General features: G+C 36.9%; 2 protein-coding genes across 2 annotated transcripts in view; one reads left to right on the forward strand and one right to left on the reverse strand.

Moving 5' to 3' along the window:
• Positions 1-695: 695 nt before the first annotated feature.
• On the reverse strand, positions 696-4,507 carry LOC119901859 (calreticulin-like). The gene is made up of 9 exons (XM_038717587.1): positions 4,180-4,507; positions 3,598-3,699; positions 3,139-3,342; positions 2,953-3,047; positions 2,636-2,845; positions 2,271-2,384; positions 2,006-2,149; positions 1,821-1,913; positions 696-1,693 (listed from the first exon to the last, which is right to left on the reverse strand). Exons 1-9 carry the CDS (start codon positions 4,478-4,480, stop codon positions 1,490-1,492), a joined length of 1,467 nt encoding a protein of 488 aa, XP_038573515.1. The 5' UTR covers positions 4,481-4,507; the 3' UTR covers positions 696-1,489.
• Positions 4,508-5,790: 1,283 nt separating this feature from the next.
• Positions 5,791-16,521, forward strand: part of LOC119901860 (dynein heavy chain 8, axonemal-like) — a 44,348-nt gene continuing 33,617 nt past the window's right edge. The window contains exons 1-19 of the mRNA XM_038717588.1: positions 5,791-6,132; positions 6,744-6,844; positions 6,919-7,053; positions 7,507-7,591; positions 10,217-10,368; positions 11,014-11,200; positions 11,388-11,551; positions 11,896-12,072; positions 12,610-12,723; positions 14,217-14,324; positions 14,438-14,539; positions 14,643-14,789; positions 14,877-15,074; positions 15,202-15,278; positions 15,400-15,499; positions 15,602-15,721; positions 15,811-15,931; positions 16,035-16,222; positions 16,304-16,384. Of these exons, the coding sequence (XP_038573516.1) occupies positions 6,800-6,844; positions 6,919-7,053; positions 7,507-7,591; positions 10,217-10,368; positions 11,014-11,200; positions 11,388-11,551; positions 11,896-12,072; positions 12,610-12,723; positions 14,217-14,324; positions 14,438-14,539; positions 14,643-14,789; positions 14,877-15,074; positions 15,202-15,278; positions 15,400-15,499; positions 15,602-15,721; positions 15,811-15,931; positions 16,035-16,222; positions 16,304-16,384 (2,301 nt within the window). The 5' untranslated portion in view covers positions 5,791-6,132; positions 6,744-6,799. The remainder of the gene's footprint in view (positions 6,133-6,743; positions 6,845-6,918; positions 7,054-7,506; positions 7,592-10,216; positions 10,369-11,013; positions 11,201-11,387; positions 11,552-11,895; positions 12,073-12,609; positions 12,724-14,216; positions 14,325-14,437; positions 14,540-14,642; positions 14,790-14,876; positions 15,075-15,201; positions 15,279-15,399; positions 15,500-15,601; positions 15,722-15,810; positions 15,932-16,034; positions 16,223-16,303; positions 16,385-16,521) is intronic.

A 16,521-nucleotide genomic window follows, 5' to 3' on the forward strand; every position in this document is an offset into this window, starting at 1 on the left:
GTGGGAACCTGATTAAAGGTTTTATTATAGCGCCAATTTACTCCCATACCAGCATCATGCCATTACTTCTCACCATTTCCTCCTTCAGAAACAGCAAGGTATGAATACCTACTGCGCAAAAGTGGACGACTGCCCACCCCAGACCCTCAAGGACCGCAAAGGCCCTCTTATTAACTGTGAGGTAACTTGACAGATTTTAATTTTGTGCATGCTACTAAATAAGGTTGTGTTTAATCAAATTACCACAAACAAACAGACGCAGTGTAAAATTGCAGACTGTTTAGTAGTATTTCTGTAGGAGCATTGGCTCATTTCTGGAACTCTAGGCAAAATATAATGAAGATTTCATTTGTGCTCTGCTGTGTGTTTAAACATGACATACACAGTTCAATGAGAGTGGGCCTGAGCAACAAACCAGATTTCAGAAATGGTACTATTTGTTAATTGTTAAAGTTTTAGCAAATTTAGCAATTCTACTATTTATTCACCGTACTGTTCTCCATTGCAATTTTTAATAATGTAAATATTGTACATTTCCATACCCATTTATATTTATACCCTTATATTTATCTACCTTCTATTATTATTTCTATTCCTTATGCCTTGATGTGAATAACAAAAATGTAGGTGTACAGTCAGATAATTTACATTACTTCAAAAATGTGCATATGCAGTATAAAATATGACCAGGCAAAAAGGGTATAATCTTTTAATAAAAACTTTGGTATCAATAACATTCTGTCCAAATAAAAATAAGTTTGTGACCCTTAGTGATGTCACAAGTCACACCAGGGGCTCAACATCTCTTTCGCCAGATATTCAGGGTATAATGTAGATCCCATCATTAGCATGACGGCATGTTGAATTTATGCCATTTCAATATAGAAAAAAAAAACTATTTAACTGGGTGCTACTGCAGAAGAGGAAGTGGAAAGAAAACTAAGTCAGTGCCACAGATATAATGAAAATAAGTTACATTACTCTGTAATTTCTTTTTTCAGTAAGTCTTAAAAGGTTTTGCATTATATGTTCAGTTATGTGCATTTTATGTTTCACCGGGCTGCAAGAGACATTTTCCTTTGGGGAAAATTATTAAAATCTGAATGGCTAATCCTTGCAAATCTCAATTTGTCATATTTATCACAGCTCTGGGTCAACTGTGCAAGGGAATCTGAAAGTAGATGTGTAGATCAAGAAAAAATAAAAACACAAAATAGTAAATGAGCAATGGACTTTGTGGGTGGAAAACCTTAGAATCAATCCAGCAGTTGAGGGCAACAGCGTAATATCATGACCAAAATGAAAGAGAAACTTAAGTCCATTTACTTCCACTTGCCACCCTACACCAAATTTGCTCCCCCCCCGCCTCCCCCTCCCAAAAATGGGTTGTGTCCAAATCTCAGGGAAAGGATGCACAGCAGCCACAATACCCCTGGGAAATACAGGACAGTTTCTAACGGAGGGACAGACAAAATCTCTGGCCACCTCCTCAAAGCTCATCTTTAAGCTTTCCTTCCTCATCATCCATTTCTGAAAGGGCCTCCTCCATGTCGTCCTTTGTTTCTTCCTCATCAGTGTCATCTTCTTCATCATCATCATCATCATTGGCGTCAGTGTCTTGTTCTTTGTTCTTCTCCTCCTCTTCTTTTCGTTTTAGGTCATCTTGCTCCTGTTTCATTTTCCTCTCTGGTTCCTGTGGGGAAAGTTTAGATAAATCACAAAGCATGTCTTTTAATCTCTTCGGTATATTATTGGCAATTGTTGCATGGGTTGTTCAAATTACAAAATATGTCTTAAAAAGAATACCAGCACCAGCATACCTTTGTCAAACCCCATGTCTCGTTTGCAATGTCTTCTGCTTCCTTCACATCATCTGTGATCAAGAAGTTGTCAAAGATGGTACCAGATTTCACCTGCGATAAAAAGTCACAAAATGTTACACTGCAGTTGGGGCATCACTACAGCAATAACATTACTATTTCAAGATAGTTTCTTTCCTGCTCACCTGCCAAAGATCAAGACCTAAAACACCAATTTTGTCAAACTTGTAGATGTTTGAATCAGGACTGTATTCAGGATTGTCAATCTCAGGGTGCACCCAGGATCCTTTATAGTTGGGGTTGTCGATCTGTTTCGGTTTCCATTCTCCCTGCAATAGAGAAGGTATTTTTCAGGCTACAAATGCATTGGCAGGGTGAATGTTAAGCATTTCTCAGGCAGAGGCGATCACACAGAGCATAAGCTCTAAGCCATGACCAATTTTAGCCTACCTTGTACTCTGGGTTGGGGATCATGGGTGGCTCCCACTCTCCGTCCATATCCTCCTCCCAGTCTTCAGGCTTTTTAGCGTCAGGGTCTGGAATGTTCTCAGGTTTGTCCCAGTCCTAAAGTACACATAATACAAAAGATGGAAGTTGAACTAACAGATGTAGGGATGGCAATTTAGCCCTTCAAAACACCAGGACAGCTGTGGGAGAGAAATCAATGGGAAAACTCTTCTCTTTAGCATTTCCTATGAAAAGCACTTTCAGTCAGTGCAAAGTAGAACAAAAAGGTACATTTTATACAGGAAGAGGTTGATTAATTTAACTACTTAAGTATATTAGTAATAAATTAATTATATTTGTAAGCTTACTTCAGGCTTGGTGTCATCAGCATCGTCAATCTTGGCGCGATCATCCCAGTCCTCTGGCTTCTTGGCTTCGGGGTCCTTAATTTTCTTAGGAGGTAGAAAGTCCCAGTCTTCCTCCAGACTGCCAGATTCTACCTTCTCATTGTCAATCTTCACCTCATAGGTTTGATCTGGATTCAAGATCAGTGTGTACAAGTGGGTCAGCTCATCATCCTAGAAGAAACACAAGTGTTTAGATTTGGCCACTGGTGCAGAGGCAATACATGTGCAGACAAATACTCCCCCACCCACACACACTTAAAATGCCAGAATTCAATTACCTTGCACTTAATCTCTTTCTTGATGAGGTGATTCTTGCCCTTGTAATTGAAGATGACATGGACTTTCTTTGTGCTGTAGCCGCAGATATCAGGGCCTGGGTGAAATAAATTTAATTACATGTTGTTCCATATGCTGTTATTGTAACCATTTAATGACAATTGTTCATTACCAAGAACATCACTTACCAAACATGATGTAGTATGTGGATTCTCCATGCATCTCAGCCTGATCCAAATCAGCAGGGAACACCTTCACGTAGCCACCACCACAGTCGATCTTTTGCTCATGCTTAACTGTAAACTGAATGACCAAAGGCTTGCCCTCGTTGCTGAAAGGTTCGAAACGGGCAGAGGTAGCATAGAAACGAGCATCCTGACTTGTTTGCAGACCTGAAAGTGCAAAAGAAACCTTTAACAAGACTTTAAGAAAACAATGTGGGTACTACAAAATAGACACAGGGGCACTTTAACTTGACTGGGTATAAGAATTGTGTAAGATACAATATCTTATTTGTTGTTCTCAAAAGATCTATCTACCATTTAGTTTCTACATCTGGAACACATTTTTAATCACTAGAGACTTTTAGCCATAATTAATATATCATGACCAACACTTGTGAATTACTTAAAGCACATGACTCTTACCTTTGTCTTTCTCAGCATCTCCAAAGAAGTTGCCAGCTGTTAGTTTCCACTCTCCATAGTCAGATTTGTGTTTGGAGTTCATCCAGCGACTTCTCCATTCATCTGAAAAGATAAAGACCAGGTTTAACACTTGGGGCATCCTTTTAAAATGCATCAAGCTAAGTTACTTCCCGAAAATCCTATTACACAATTGCCCATTCATTGGCATTATTGAAACTGTCACATCGTGTAAATTCGTTTGGTTGGCTAACGTTACACAACAACACACACATTTATACTGCTACTTAGGCCACAACCTAGCAACTTAGTTAGGGGTTAGTGGTAACGTTATGGGTGTTAAGTTTGCTAGCGTTGGGGCCTTGCTAAAGTTAGCCAGCTAACAAGTTAGGATACTGAAACTGGAGCTTCTTTTCACTGAATCACCGACTGAAAAACAAAACGTTTCGTCAAGAGAACAGTGTTTCAAGAGAAACTTACTATGCTAACTGTGACCAAATGATGGCTAAAAGTCAAGCTAACATGCAATCAATTAACGTTAACCTCATGCACAACTAGTTTTTTACATGTCAATGCCAAACTTACCACCGTCCACAAACTCCTCCCGAAAGTAAACCTTTGCATGTACACAGTACACTGCTAGCATCACCGCAACTACACCCAAGACTTGCATTTTCCCCATCTCAGCTCTCCTTTCCAATGCAGCCAACGTCCTTGCTAAAATGTGAATACCTTGTGGAGACGGAAGAGAACAGAATATTTTAGAGTCGCTCCAGCGAACAGATGTCTGCCTGCCATTGGACAACAAGATGGTGTGCCTGGACCAATAATAGTAGACCACGAAACATATGTCATCTCCAGAGCCTGATCCAGGATCAGTGATCATTTCGACTCTGTTATTGTGTCCACAGTCCTGTAGAGGGTGCTAAATAGAGAGGCTCGACACGACCTATGGTCTCGACAAAAACTCGATGGCCATTACTTAGTCATCCTGACATTATGATAATGATATTATTGAAGCAAGCATAGGTTTTGAAGCTTAAGTAGTTGGGTTTGGTTACATAAAAGCTTGACATTACGCTTACGTCAATTAAAACGTCTACAAATTAATTATGGCAACCAGGCAGGGACGTGCACAGACATTTGGTGGGCAGGGGCTCAAGGGAAAAAAGGGCATTTTTTTTAAACAAGACAAATATGTTAACTCAACAACATCTGAACTTTTCTACACAATAATCAGTTCACACAGAGACCACGGCCTTCTTTAGTATTGTATTAGTATCTATCAGCATACAACAAACTAATAGAATGGAGAGTTATTAGATGAGCAGCCTACCATTAAAACTATGAAGTTACTCTTTAAGGCACTTTTTCATGGAGTGGTCAATTTTGAGACTTTGCTCTATTTTGCTTCCATGTCTTCTTTTACTCTAATGGAAATAAAACTTCAAGAATACACCTTTAGACCGTGTTGGTTTTAAGCCTAATAACTTCGGTCTATTTGCATCTGTAGATTTATTCTATATTAACCAAAACAAGCTAATCTGCATATGTACAAAGCACGTTTCAGAGGAAAATAGCCAACTCTTGATGTAAGTCATTAACTCGGGAAGTTCTGTGGTGATATGCTTTAGTTATTTTCTTTATCCCATTTACCTGCAGTGACTTGTCAAATGTGTGCAAATTGCCGTATTTTAATTAATTGTGATGACGTTACGAAATCGTTACAAATGTTACTGTGTTCACCTGTAGTGTCTGCATCAGTACATTAGGTTGTAAGGCCATGAGATATTGCCTTAGCTAAACTTCAGCTAACTTATTACATTAGCTCAGCTCATGAGTCATGCGTTAGCAATACATAGGCCTAGGCCTATATTGTCTTTTGTTTAATTAGCGGTAAACTCGAGGCACTGGTAGTTTAGTCTTTTGTTCATCACCACTCACCTCCACACAAGCCAAGAAAACACTGCTGGGAGAGAAGCTGGAGGGGCTGCTGTCTGTCTGTCTGTGCGCTCTGGTTGCACAGTGAGATGCAGAGAGAGAGAGAGAGAGAGAGAGAGAGAGAGAGAGAGAGAGAGAGAGAGAGCATCTGAACTCCAAAGTCTCATCTTCCGACCTGATAGCCTATTTAGATTTTTCCCCCCAATAAATATATTTGTTTGACAGGAAATCTGTTGCAAACAGGAATAAATATACTGTATATTAATTTATTTTTACATGGAAAAGCGTAATCTTAATCTTTGGCAAGTTCCCTAAAACGGAGGGAAAGGTCATAAACAAATTATTAAGGTTAACTAGGAACGTTGAGATTTAAACTGTCTTCCATCACGTCATGGTGGCGCTAACTGCTACAGCGCGTGGATTGCCAACGTTAGGCAACGGTAATAGTTACAGGGCTGATAACGGCTGGATTTGGATGAAAACTGCGTTATCATCGGCCAAAAAATATCAAGTCTTTTCTACTTGGAACTTAGAAACAGCACAAACAGAAAATGTGTCCAACAGGCGTCTATGTTTTTATCGGGTGACTAAGTTTTGGTAAGAGTAAATATGTTAACGATACAGTAAACGTTTAGTTAACAAGACGAAAGTTAAAATATTAACGTTAACGTTTGCTAACAGCAAAGTGTTGTTTGCTAACGGTAACGTTCATTTTAGTTCAGTTATCAGAATGACAACGCTAGAATTGCGTTAGGGAAATAATTTAAGGCTAACCCAGTTATTACAGTAAAGTTAACTACCTTTTAACGTTACTTTTATTTAATTAAGTTTGAAGAAACGTTAAGTTACGTTACAAGGTTGCATTAGCTTAGCTGAATGTTAACAAGCAAATTAACTTTAGCTAACGTTAAGCTAGTTAACATAACGTTTATTGATTAAACCTTAGCTATTTGCTAGTGGCTGTATTCAAAAACGTTTTCATGTAACGTTAACGTTACTTAACGTTCGCTAAATATAACTTCTGTCTTCATGAATGTCAGCATGATGAAAAACGGCCATGAAAAAAACACATTTATTAGCTTATGGATATTACCAATTATTTAGGTCTTTATCATAGAAGTCAGTGTGTACAAGCTAGATCTAGTTAAAAATTAAAGGAAAGAAGGTATACCTAACGTTAATTGTGTTTTTTCATTTTATCCACTGAGGATAACGTTTGTTCAGCAGAACTGAGGAGGTGGAGGTGATTTTGCCTGAGCTCTTTATGATGGATGCACATGATCCAAAAGCAAACAAGCATGGATGTCAGGTAAATGAATTTAACACCTTTACAGAATACAAGTCAGTTTAATTACTACTATTAACAACCCTTGTCTTTTTCAGGCCAAATACAAGCAGGCAAGAGAAGAGCGAAAGATGCTCCTCACCCCTGCACACCAGTATATGATTGACATCTTGGCTGACAGGCTGTCCTTGGAGCCAACAGCAGTCGAGGAATTTATTTTAGATTCTTCATCTGTGAGTTTTGACAATCGATCATTAGTGGTGGATCATTGGTTTTGGACAATTTTACTTCCTATGCAGCACAATTAGGTCTCTAAACAAAAGAAAAGAGAGTGCCAAGACTCAACATTAATGATATCTTCCAGATAGAAACTCAGTGTAACATCATGCACACATGCTACCAACAATTCCATTAAGAAAAAAAGGATAAAAGTAACGTTTTTTGTTTTTATGAGCCATCATGTGCACAATGGCAAATGTTTATTATTCTTCCAAATATTTTGCAAATTGCCAGTATACATCAACACATTTTATTGATGCATATTTCTCACTGCAGTACCACTGGAAGATGAAGAAGTCTGAACGTTTCCAGTTTTACACATAGTTACTTTACATTGTGTCTTTGGTTATGTTGCCATGTCAGTAGTGTTAAAAAGTTTCTGTCTTTGTTTTTTTGTTGCTGAATAGCTGGCTGCTTTCGATGATTTCTTTGCCAAAGGAGGTTGTAAAACCATTTCCTTTGTGTATCAAGAGTCTGAAGTCCCAGGAATAGGTACGCATATGTCTAGAAAGACTCAAATTTTGGACTGTCATATATCAGGCCAGCATGTCTTATTTAATTTGTCATTAGACTGTCCTGATTTTAGTATTAGATGTTGACTAACATTAGTTTAAAATAGCCCAGGATTACAGTATGTAATTTTTCTAAAACTGAAATGCCAAAAATATCAAGAAAAATATAAATATCAGAAATTTGAAAAAAAATTTAATTGATTTTATTGACTTGATATCTGTAATGGAGGGGAAAACTGTCAAGTTCTGTCAAAATCATCTCAATATAATAGCAACATGTATTGACAGTTATATTTATAAGAAATAAGCTGTGGATCATAATGGTAGTATATTATACAGGGCTTAAAGTTCTCCGGCACTGCCAGAATTCCGGCGCGTGCGTTTTATATTTAACAATATATAATTATGTCTGTAAAATATTCTATTAACTAACTAGATTAACTAATTGGAGACTGACTACCATGTAGATAATTTTTCTTAAACAAGGATTTAATGAATGAAAATACCCCACAGAAATGAAACTGCTGTCCAACTGGAATTAATATTATACTAGTGTTGAGCTATATATTATACTATTATCTGAAATTATAATGAATACACTAACCTTTGTCCGAGTACCGTCCGATACACACACCAACATGTGAATAGGATGTACCAGCAGGGCAGCGCAATAAAACAATAATCAGAATTATTGCGATATAATTTTCCTAAATAAATATAACACATTTTTAATAAATGTTCGATAAGTGTTTGATTTAATTCATTTGAATCATGATCAAATTAGCACTTATTTTTTCTATTAAGATATTTATTTTGTTGAGGAAAAGGGACTTAATAAAGATTTGACTAAATTTTACTCGTGTATATTTATTGAAAAATACTAATACTAATTAGGGCCCGAGCACGAACCGTGTATCATGTCCAGACACACAAAAAAGCCTCAAGAACCCATATCCTAAACTCAACAGGAAGTCGGCCATTTTGAATTTTACGGCCATTTTTGAATGATTTACACACTTCATACTTTAATGAACTCCTCCTAGGCGTTTAGTCCGATCGACTTCAAGTTTCTGCTGTGCCTTCTAAAGGCATTGACGATGAAAAGTTGTGCTATCTGTGTTTTTGTCAATGGGCGTGTCCGTGGCGTCGATGATTCGCCATGAAAACAGGAAGTTATTATAACTTCAGTGTGCATGCTCACATCTAAACCAAACCTTACATGTAGGATGAGAGTCCCGCCCTGAACACATGTACATGCCGACATTCACCCACAGTCATAGCGCCACATGCTGGCAACAGAAAGTGACTTTTAACGAAGCAGCCCCCGCCGCACGTTTGACCTACATGTATGAAATTTCTGTGGCACATGTATCATGTCCAGACGTACCAAAAAGCCTCTTGGAGCGATCCCCTAAACCCAACAGGAAGTCGGCCATTTTGAATTTTACGGCAATTTTTGGATGATTTACACTTCGTACTTTAATGAACTCCTCCTAGGGATTTAGTCGGATCGATTTCAAATTTCTGCTGTGCCTTCTAAAGGCATTGAAGATGAAAAGTTGTGCTATCTGTGAGTATTCGTCAATGGGCGTGTCCGTGGCGTCAAAGATCAACTCTTCGCCATGACACAGGAAGTTGTTGTAACTTCAGTGTACATGCTCACATCTGAACAAATCTTTACGTGCTTGATAATTCTCCCACCCCGAAGACATCTACACGCCAATACCGATTTATATTTATAGCACCAAGTGCTATGTAGCGCCACTAAGGGGACACAGCAAGTGAGGAATAACACCTTCATGCAGCGTCCAAAGCGTGTAGCAAATTCACAGCCGCGCCGGCAGAGCTCCAGAATATGCAACGCGGTCGGCTCACACCCCGACGCACTACACATGCAAGGGCCCGCCCAACGCTGCTTGCAGCTTTAATACTAACTTTGAATTTTCTGCCTCAGATATGTTAACGGATCCACTCTGTGGCATCAAGTGTTTTTTTCTGACCATAAAGAAAAGTTAAAACCGCAAATAACCATCTGTTTTTTTCAACTTTCACTCAGGAGCAAAATCAGCCTTTAAACTTGAAAGAAATAATGATTTGACATTTATCCTGATAATTGTCTATATCCAATGATATGAAATTTGTAGCTCTAAGTACCAGCACCTGTTTTTTACCAGAAAGCAGAAAATAAAGAAAAATCTTTCTTCCACATTGAACATTTCTTCAAAACAGTGTACAATCATCTTCTGGTCTTGTTCTTGTGAACCCAGTCTTGCGAGTAAAGTGTATATCACTCCCCTGATCTGAGCCCCTATGGCCCCACCACTTTTCAACACAGTTACGCTCTTTCTCCATCTTTGTGGTAACCCCCGAACACATTCAGCTTTATGCCCTGTTTATGTGATTGAGTTTAGGTCCACTTCATTTTTGGGTTGTTTGTGTAAATCTTTACCAACTACTAAACATAAATGATTTTGTTTTTGATGATTTGTTCCCATACTGATGAATGTTCAAACTTTAGTACACATAATCAATATCACCAATGATTTGTTTCACAGGTCCATTCCAGTTTTTCATCTCATCAAAAATCATTTGGATTTAATTTCAGAGTGTGGACGCTCATATCCTGGGACTGTCAAAGGGGGAAAACTATTGAGGATGTTTTTAGCCAATATGTCTCAGACGTGCCTTACAGGTGTTTGCTGCACCTTCACACGGATTAGACTGGACATTCCTGTGAATTCAGAAAACATACATGAGGTAAGAAAGTCTTGTATGTGTAAAGTGGTATGTTTCTGTAATTGTAATTCATCAGAATTTTATAAATGTTCTAAAGAAAGCTGTCTGTTTATGTTATAAATTTTTAAAATAAAGACAAAACTCTATCAGGGAGCATACAACTACAAAGGCTAAGTAGCTATAAATGTCTTAACAATGTAGAAAGTAATGACATTTTTATTGTAGATACGGATCTGCATTAAAGTACATAGATGGATAGATCATTGATCATTAGAGATCATGCAGCTTTTTTCCAAAATGAATATTTTGGCTTTATAAAAAATTTCAAGTCAGCCAAACCCATTACAACTGAGTTATAGCCATTTACGATAAATGCATAATTTTCCTGGAGTGCTCATGTTGGCAAAATAGACTCAAATTTGTTCAGATGCTGATGCTATCATGTATGAGGAACATTTTTTCATACCATTTAACAAAACAGCTGATTTTACACCTGTAACAAGTCAGATGAAACAAATCCGCATTCCCTGTATTCATATGGGAAACGCTCGCAGTTATTGTCATTGAAAAGTGTTGCTTAAGAAGATGCTCGCTGCTGATGACAACGCAACTAGCACTAAGTTAGTTTTTACATGTTTTGAATGATCTTGTGTTGATGCTTTGTAGGAGATCTTCTTTTCAATGGTTGATGCCAGAAATGGCCTCCTGAAAGGAGCAAGGAACGCTTACAACTTTCTACTACCAGCTCTTGATGCGGCACAAAACTGGGGTGTCTTAGATAAGTCTAGACATGGAGAAAAATTTAAAAAGAACTTCAAGTACACCATAAAACATTGTCTTAGCTCCTTAGATGGTTAGTAATTTTCTTTTCTTAAAGTTGTCAGTTACATATTTTTTTGAGTTTTTGAAGTTTTATGTTTTATTAAAACGATCACAGTAACGTGTCATTTTAGTAATTTGTGTCATCATTTTATTTGGTAAACCATACTTGATATATATTTATATATCTTTTACTTTTATCTTTCTTGTTTGTACCACAGACATCCAGATGAGCAATGAGAGTATTGTTCATCTGAATACAGCTGTAGATATTGACTTCTCAAAATTGGCCTCCCTTGAAGATATGAAAGTTGCAGCTGCCAACTTTGACATGGTGCATCGACTGGAAGAAGTACTGAAGCAATGGTATAAGCAAATAGAGCAGGTTTGTAAAATTAAGATTTGATATTGGCTATTACAACTCTAACTCGGAGTCAAATTCATGAGAACAAAAAAAGTCTATCTCAGTATCAAAGATTAAAGAACTAAGGCTAAAACAATACAGTGTCATTAAGATGCTGTGCAGATACAATATCAGAGAATGTTTAAGATCTATGCAGTTGGTCCAAAATATAATGGAAAGTACAGATAACATGGGACATAAAATATTGGTTAATTAATCTTATTAATTGAAATGTTAAAGCATATAACTTCCTAAAGGAGTCTAATTGTAGAGTATTAAATGAAATTGCTGGCCTGTAAACCTTTCTCTGTATCCATAATCATCAGGTCCTGATAGAAAGTGATCAATTGAGAAAAGAGGTTGATTCTGCAGGGCCACTGAGTGAGTTAGAACACTGGAAAAAAATGTCTTTACGGTTCAACTCCATCATCACTCACATTAAAGGCCCAGAGTGTAAGGCAGTGGTAATGGTGCTCCACATCAGCAATTCCAAAATTATGAAGGTACGGACACTTAAGTATTGTATCTAAGGTTTGAGTTGTGTGTAGATTCAATATGACTATTTTATTCTATGGAAAGTGAAACAAGACAAGTGTTTGTGCAAATTATGATAGAAAATGTTATTGTTGCATGAGATATAGTAATTATCACAGATCAGTGTCCACAGTGTAAAGATGATCATTCCAGGTGTGCAAATTAATTCAAATAATTTTTTTTATATGTAGTCATCTTGCTTTAAGGTACTAACCAATAACTGTAAACAATTTATGAAGAGCACTAATGCGTCATGATATTGTAAAGATTCTAGCACTGTATTATTTTTAACTGTAACTATCAATTTAATGTGTTATGTAAGATACATTTGTTCCAACTCTTTCAAATTTGTTACCGTTGTTTTTTGGAGTGTTTATGAGTATTCTGCAACCTGAAAACATCACTTTAGGCTCTGGTACAGTCATTTGTGAAGGGCATTGTATGGACTAAAAAACATTAGATTTAAAGAATCAAAATTTAACCTTTTCAACCATGTACCTATGTAGATGTGGCGGGAGCTGGATGCCAGGATAACTGATCGTGCAAATGAGGCAAAAGACAATGTAAAATTCCTTAACACACTGGAGAAAGTCTGTCAACCTCTTTACAGCAGTGATCCGGTATGTATAGTCATATATTTCATGTGATGATATTTATGTAAAGTTAAGGTTGTATTTGTTAGTAATGAATGAGAGACTCTCATAGATCGATAGATCATTTTATGTATACAGAAAGATGAAGGAGCATAATTCAGGTACAATGTCTGCAAAAATAGCAGATTAAAAGATGCATTTGAAAAAGAATGCCCTAAGTGTTGTTATAGATCTAAGTTGTTAAAAAAAACACATTTTCCATAAAAGTTGGCAAATGTGTACGTCATTTTGTAATGCTGTTTACATTCTAAAGTAAGGATTAATAACACCCTATGTAGTGGACGGAAAAAATTGCATAAAGCAACATGAAACATATTGAACATGCATGGTCACCAACCAACAACTACCATCATGTGTTGCACATGACATCAGTCCAAATTAGTTTTTGATGACTGACAATAACACTCAATATACTGTTGATGTAGTATTTATTCCCTGTATAGTGAAGGCAATTTCAGGTGCAGCCCATGTGTGCAGCAGGTGTTGGTTAAACTGCAGATACCTGAGTGAGAGTGACCTCTACTGGATACCAGCTTATAATGAAAGACAGCAGCTATATTTAGACAAAAGATTAATAGGTATAAATAAATAGGTATAAATACAATTTACGAGTTGTCCAGACTTGTCGTAGGACTGATGTGAAATTAATCTGCTGTTATCCCAACCTAAGTTTTTTAAATGGATGCATATTTAATTACTTTGAAGCAATTTTGAGTTTGAAAATCCTATATAAATCACACTTCATAATTACGTTGACATGATCCCGTTTAAATCTGCAGTTCAAATGATATCATTCATTAAAATTTCTCATTGATGCTATTGTATTAACACTACAATAGCAAAATAACTTAAATGATGCACTTACTGAAGGTTAATTTGTCTCTGACATGTCGCTGATAATCAGGTCAGCTGGAAGAGCCCGTGGGCTTTGCTTCTGCAATTGTGAAACTTGTAAGAGTCGCAACTCTGCAGACACACATATCAATCATTAACATCAATATTATTCCTTTAATTCCACTGCTGATGCTGCTAGAAATGCTTCTCCTAAAGCAGGACTTCAATCATCAAACTTGTTAAGTTCTTTTTACCCTTGTGTAATTTTTATGAATTAACACGTGCTTACATATGGACCAGGATAGCCTGTGCTGTATACAAAGTTAGGAGCATTTGCTGAATCTGATTTACCCACCATATGAAAAAGTATGAGAAAGTTGAGATAAGAATACAAAAATGTTCTTGCAGCTTTCCCATCAGTAGGACAGAGTGGTAGTAATTCCTACACATTACTAGCATTGACTAAGAGTCAGTTGATTTGCGTGATAGAACTTTTAGTGCATCATGAATTAAAGTGTAAAGTAGCTGTCCATTAGAAGGTAAAGGGATGCCAGTAATTTCCACACAGAGTTAGTAAGTAATATAGTAAAGTAAATAATATAGATATACATGATGTGTGATTTCAGGTCACCATGATGAAAAGCGTGCAGAACGTTATCAACGCCATTCAAATGATTTACAGTGTTTCACTGTACTACAATACAAGTGAAAAAATATCTGCACTGTTTGTCAAAGTAAGTGTATTGTATTCAGTCTCAGAAAAATATACAAGTTGTGTTTTTACAAAATCTAAGGATCCAATTTACTTAGCAAGACTTTGTAATTGCTTTCCTGAAAAATCTTCCAGGTCACAAATCAGATGGTTACAGCGTGCAGATCATATATAACTGACAATGGCACAAGTCTAATATGGGACCAAGATGCTGAAGACATCATCAGGAAAATGCAGGTGATGATGATACCTACCTGTGCGGAACACATCGGGTATCATTTCTGAGGCTTGACATGTTGACATCAGCATGTAACTGTCATTCGTGTTTTATCTTTGGCAGGACTGTATCAGCTTATATCAGGAGTATCAGTCTCGCTTCCACAAAACAAAGGCACAAACAATGGAGAGGCCCGGAAAGAGGCCCCTTGACATTTCAGAGATGCAGATTTTTTGCAAGTTTGAGGGCTTCTGCAAGCAACTCGATAAGGTGCAGTCCACGCTTACTTTGTAAATTTAAATCCCACTCTTACTGTAAGGCCTTGCCAAGTAACAATAAGCATAATTTTTTTTATAGATCACACAAATAATTACAGTGTTCAAAACATTTGAATCTCTTGGAAAATCAAATATTGAGGGCATTGAGATTCTGGCCAGACAATTTCACACTATATCTATGAATCTGAAAAGGAAGCAGTATGATATGTTGGCTCCAAGGACTGCTGAATTTGAAACTGATTTTACTAAGTTTATGAGTCAAATCAGCAACATTGAGGTATGTATAATTTCCTCTGTTTACAATCTGTGGTGTAGGTAGCTTCTATTGTCTCCCTCTGTCATATATTAAATATTGTTTCCAATGTAGATTGTCATATTAAAGTTTTGGCTATCCTTATGTGCAGAACCAGCTTCGGGCATTTATGAGTTCATGCTTCGCAAACATCATCTCATCTCAGCAAGCTCTTTGCCTAATACAGCGGTCAGTGTAATATGACATTGTAGCATAATATAACGATTGTACTGTAATTATTTAAACTGGATTATTTGGCATTATAATCAGAAATTTCTGACACAGGTCTCACAAATACCTTTATTTGTAGTTTTCAGAGGCTGAACATTCCCTGTCTTGACACAGAAATTCCCAACCTCTTTGGTCTTATTCTTAAGCAATATGCCTCAGAGCTAGAGTTTGTGAAAAAGGTATGACATTTTCATGCTAGAATAAATACTGAGAATAAAGTATAACTTCACTGTCAAATATGGACTTTGAAAGAATTGATTAAAGTAACATTTTCTTTGCAGCTCTATGACAATCAGAGAGATGACCCCCCATTAGCTAGAAACATGCCTCCTGTTGCTGGAAGGATTGGTTGGGTCAGGCACCTCTACAAAAAAATTGAGGAGCCCATATCATACATAAAAGTAAACCTACATTTCTCTCACCAAAACAACAAAAAATACTTTATTATCGTACTGAAATATTTTAACGTTGAATGCATCTGCATTAATAGATAAACAACCCTGAGGGACAAGAAGTGGTCAAAATGTACAATCAAACTGCAGCTGCATTAGTAGAGTTTGAGTCTGTTTACCATGCAGCGTGGATGGATGAAGTCTCAAAACTAGATTATGGTTGGTTCTTTGGCTCAGACTTAATATATTGTTCCTTGTTAAGTTGCATCATGGTTACATGTCATAATTTCAAATACTTTCTCCCTATTCTCCTTTATAACAGTCTTGAATATTACACTGCTGGTTCGTCACCCAAAGACTGGAAAATTAGTTGTCAACTTTGATCCTAAAGTAACTGAGGTAATTCGGGAGGCTAAGTGTTTGTTGAAGATGGGTCTGGAAGTTCCAAAGCAGGCTTTGCGTCTGGTCAATTTGGAAAGCAAAATAAAGGGCTATCACCTCCGACTACAGGTAAATCCTAACATTGTTTTTCACAGATAGACAAGTTACCTTAATATAAAATTACATGTAAGCTTGTTTGTTTTTTTATAGACCATTTTGGATGATTATGGGTCCACTTGTGAGAACATACCTGCAGACTTCACCAGCTTGATGGCTTCAAAAATAAAAAATGTAAGCAGTCAGTAAATACAGTACATTTTGAAAGTAGAACATTTAAGTAATCCACGAAATATCAACAAGTGGAAAAATAAGGTCATGTTCTCATTGATGTAAACACTAAGTGGTTCAACAGAATGTGTCACAAATCA

This window comes from Micropterus salmoides, unplaced genomic scaffold (assembly GCF_014851395.1).
Source record: "Micropterus salmoides isolate LMB-PRFRI ecotype aquatic unplaced genomic scaffold, ASM1485139v1 Ms_hic_scaffold_14, whole genome shotgun sequence".
Taxonomy (NCBI): Eukaryota; Metazoa; Chordata; class Actinopteri; order Centrarchiformes; family Centrarchidae; genus Micropterus; species Micropterus salmoides.

Bases quoted from the DNA above. Each gene is read 5' to 3' on its own strand.
- LOC119901859 (XM_038717587.1), bottom strand. From the start codon at position 4,480: ATGATCACTGATCCTGGATCAGGCTCTGGAGATGACATATGTTTCGTG. The intron at 3,048-3,138 runs GTAAGTGATGTT...TATTTCACCCAG, and splicing joins CACATACTACATCATGTTTG to GCCCTGATATCTGCGGCTAC. The intron at 2,150-2,270 runs GTAGGCTAAAAT...TCTCTATTGCAG, and splicing joins TCCCCAACCCAGAGTACAAG to GGAGAATGGAAACCGAAACA.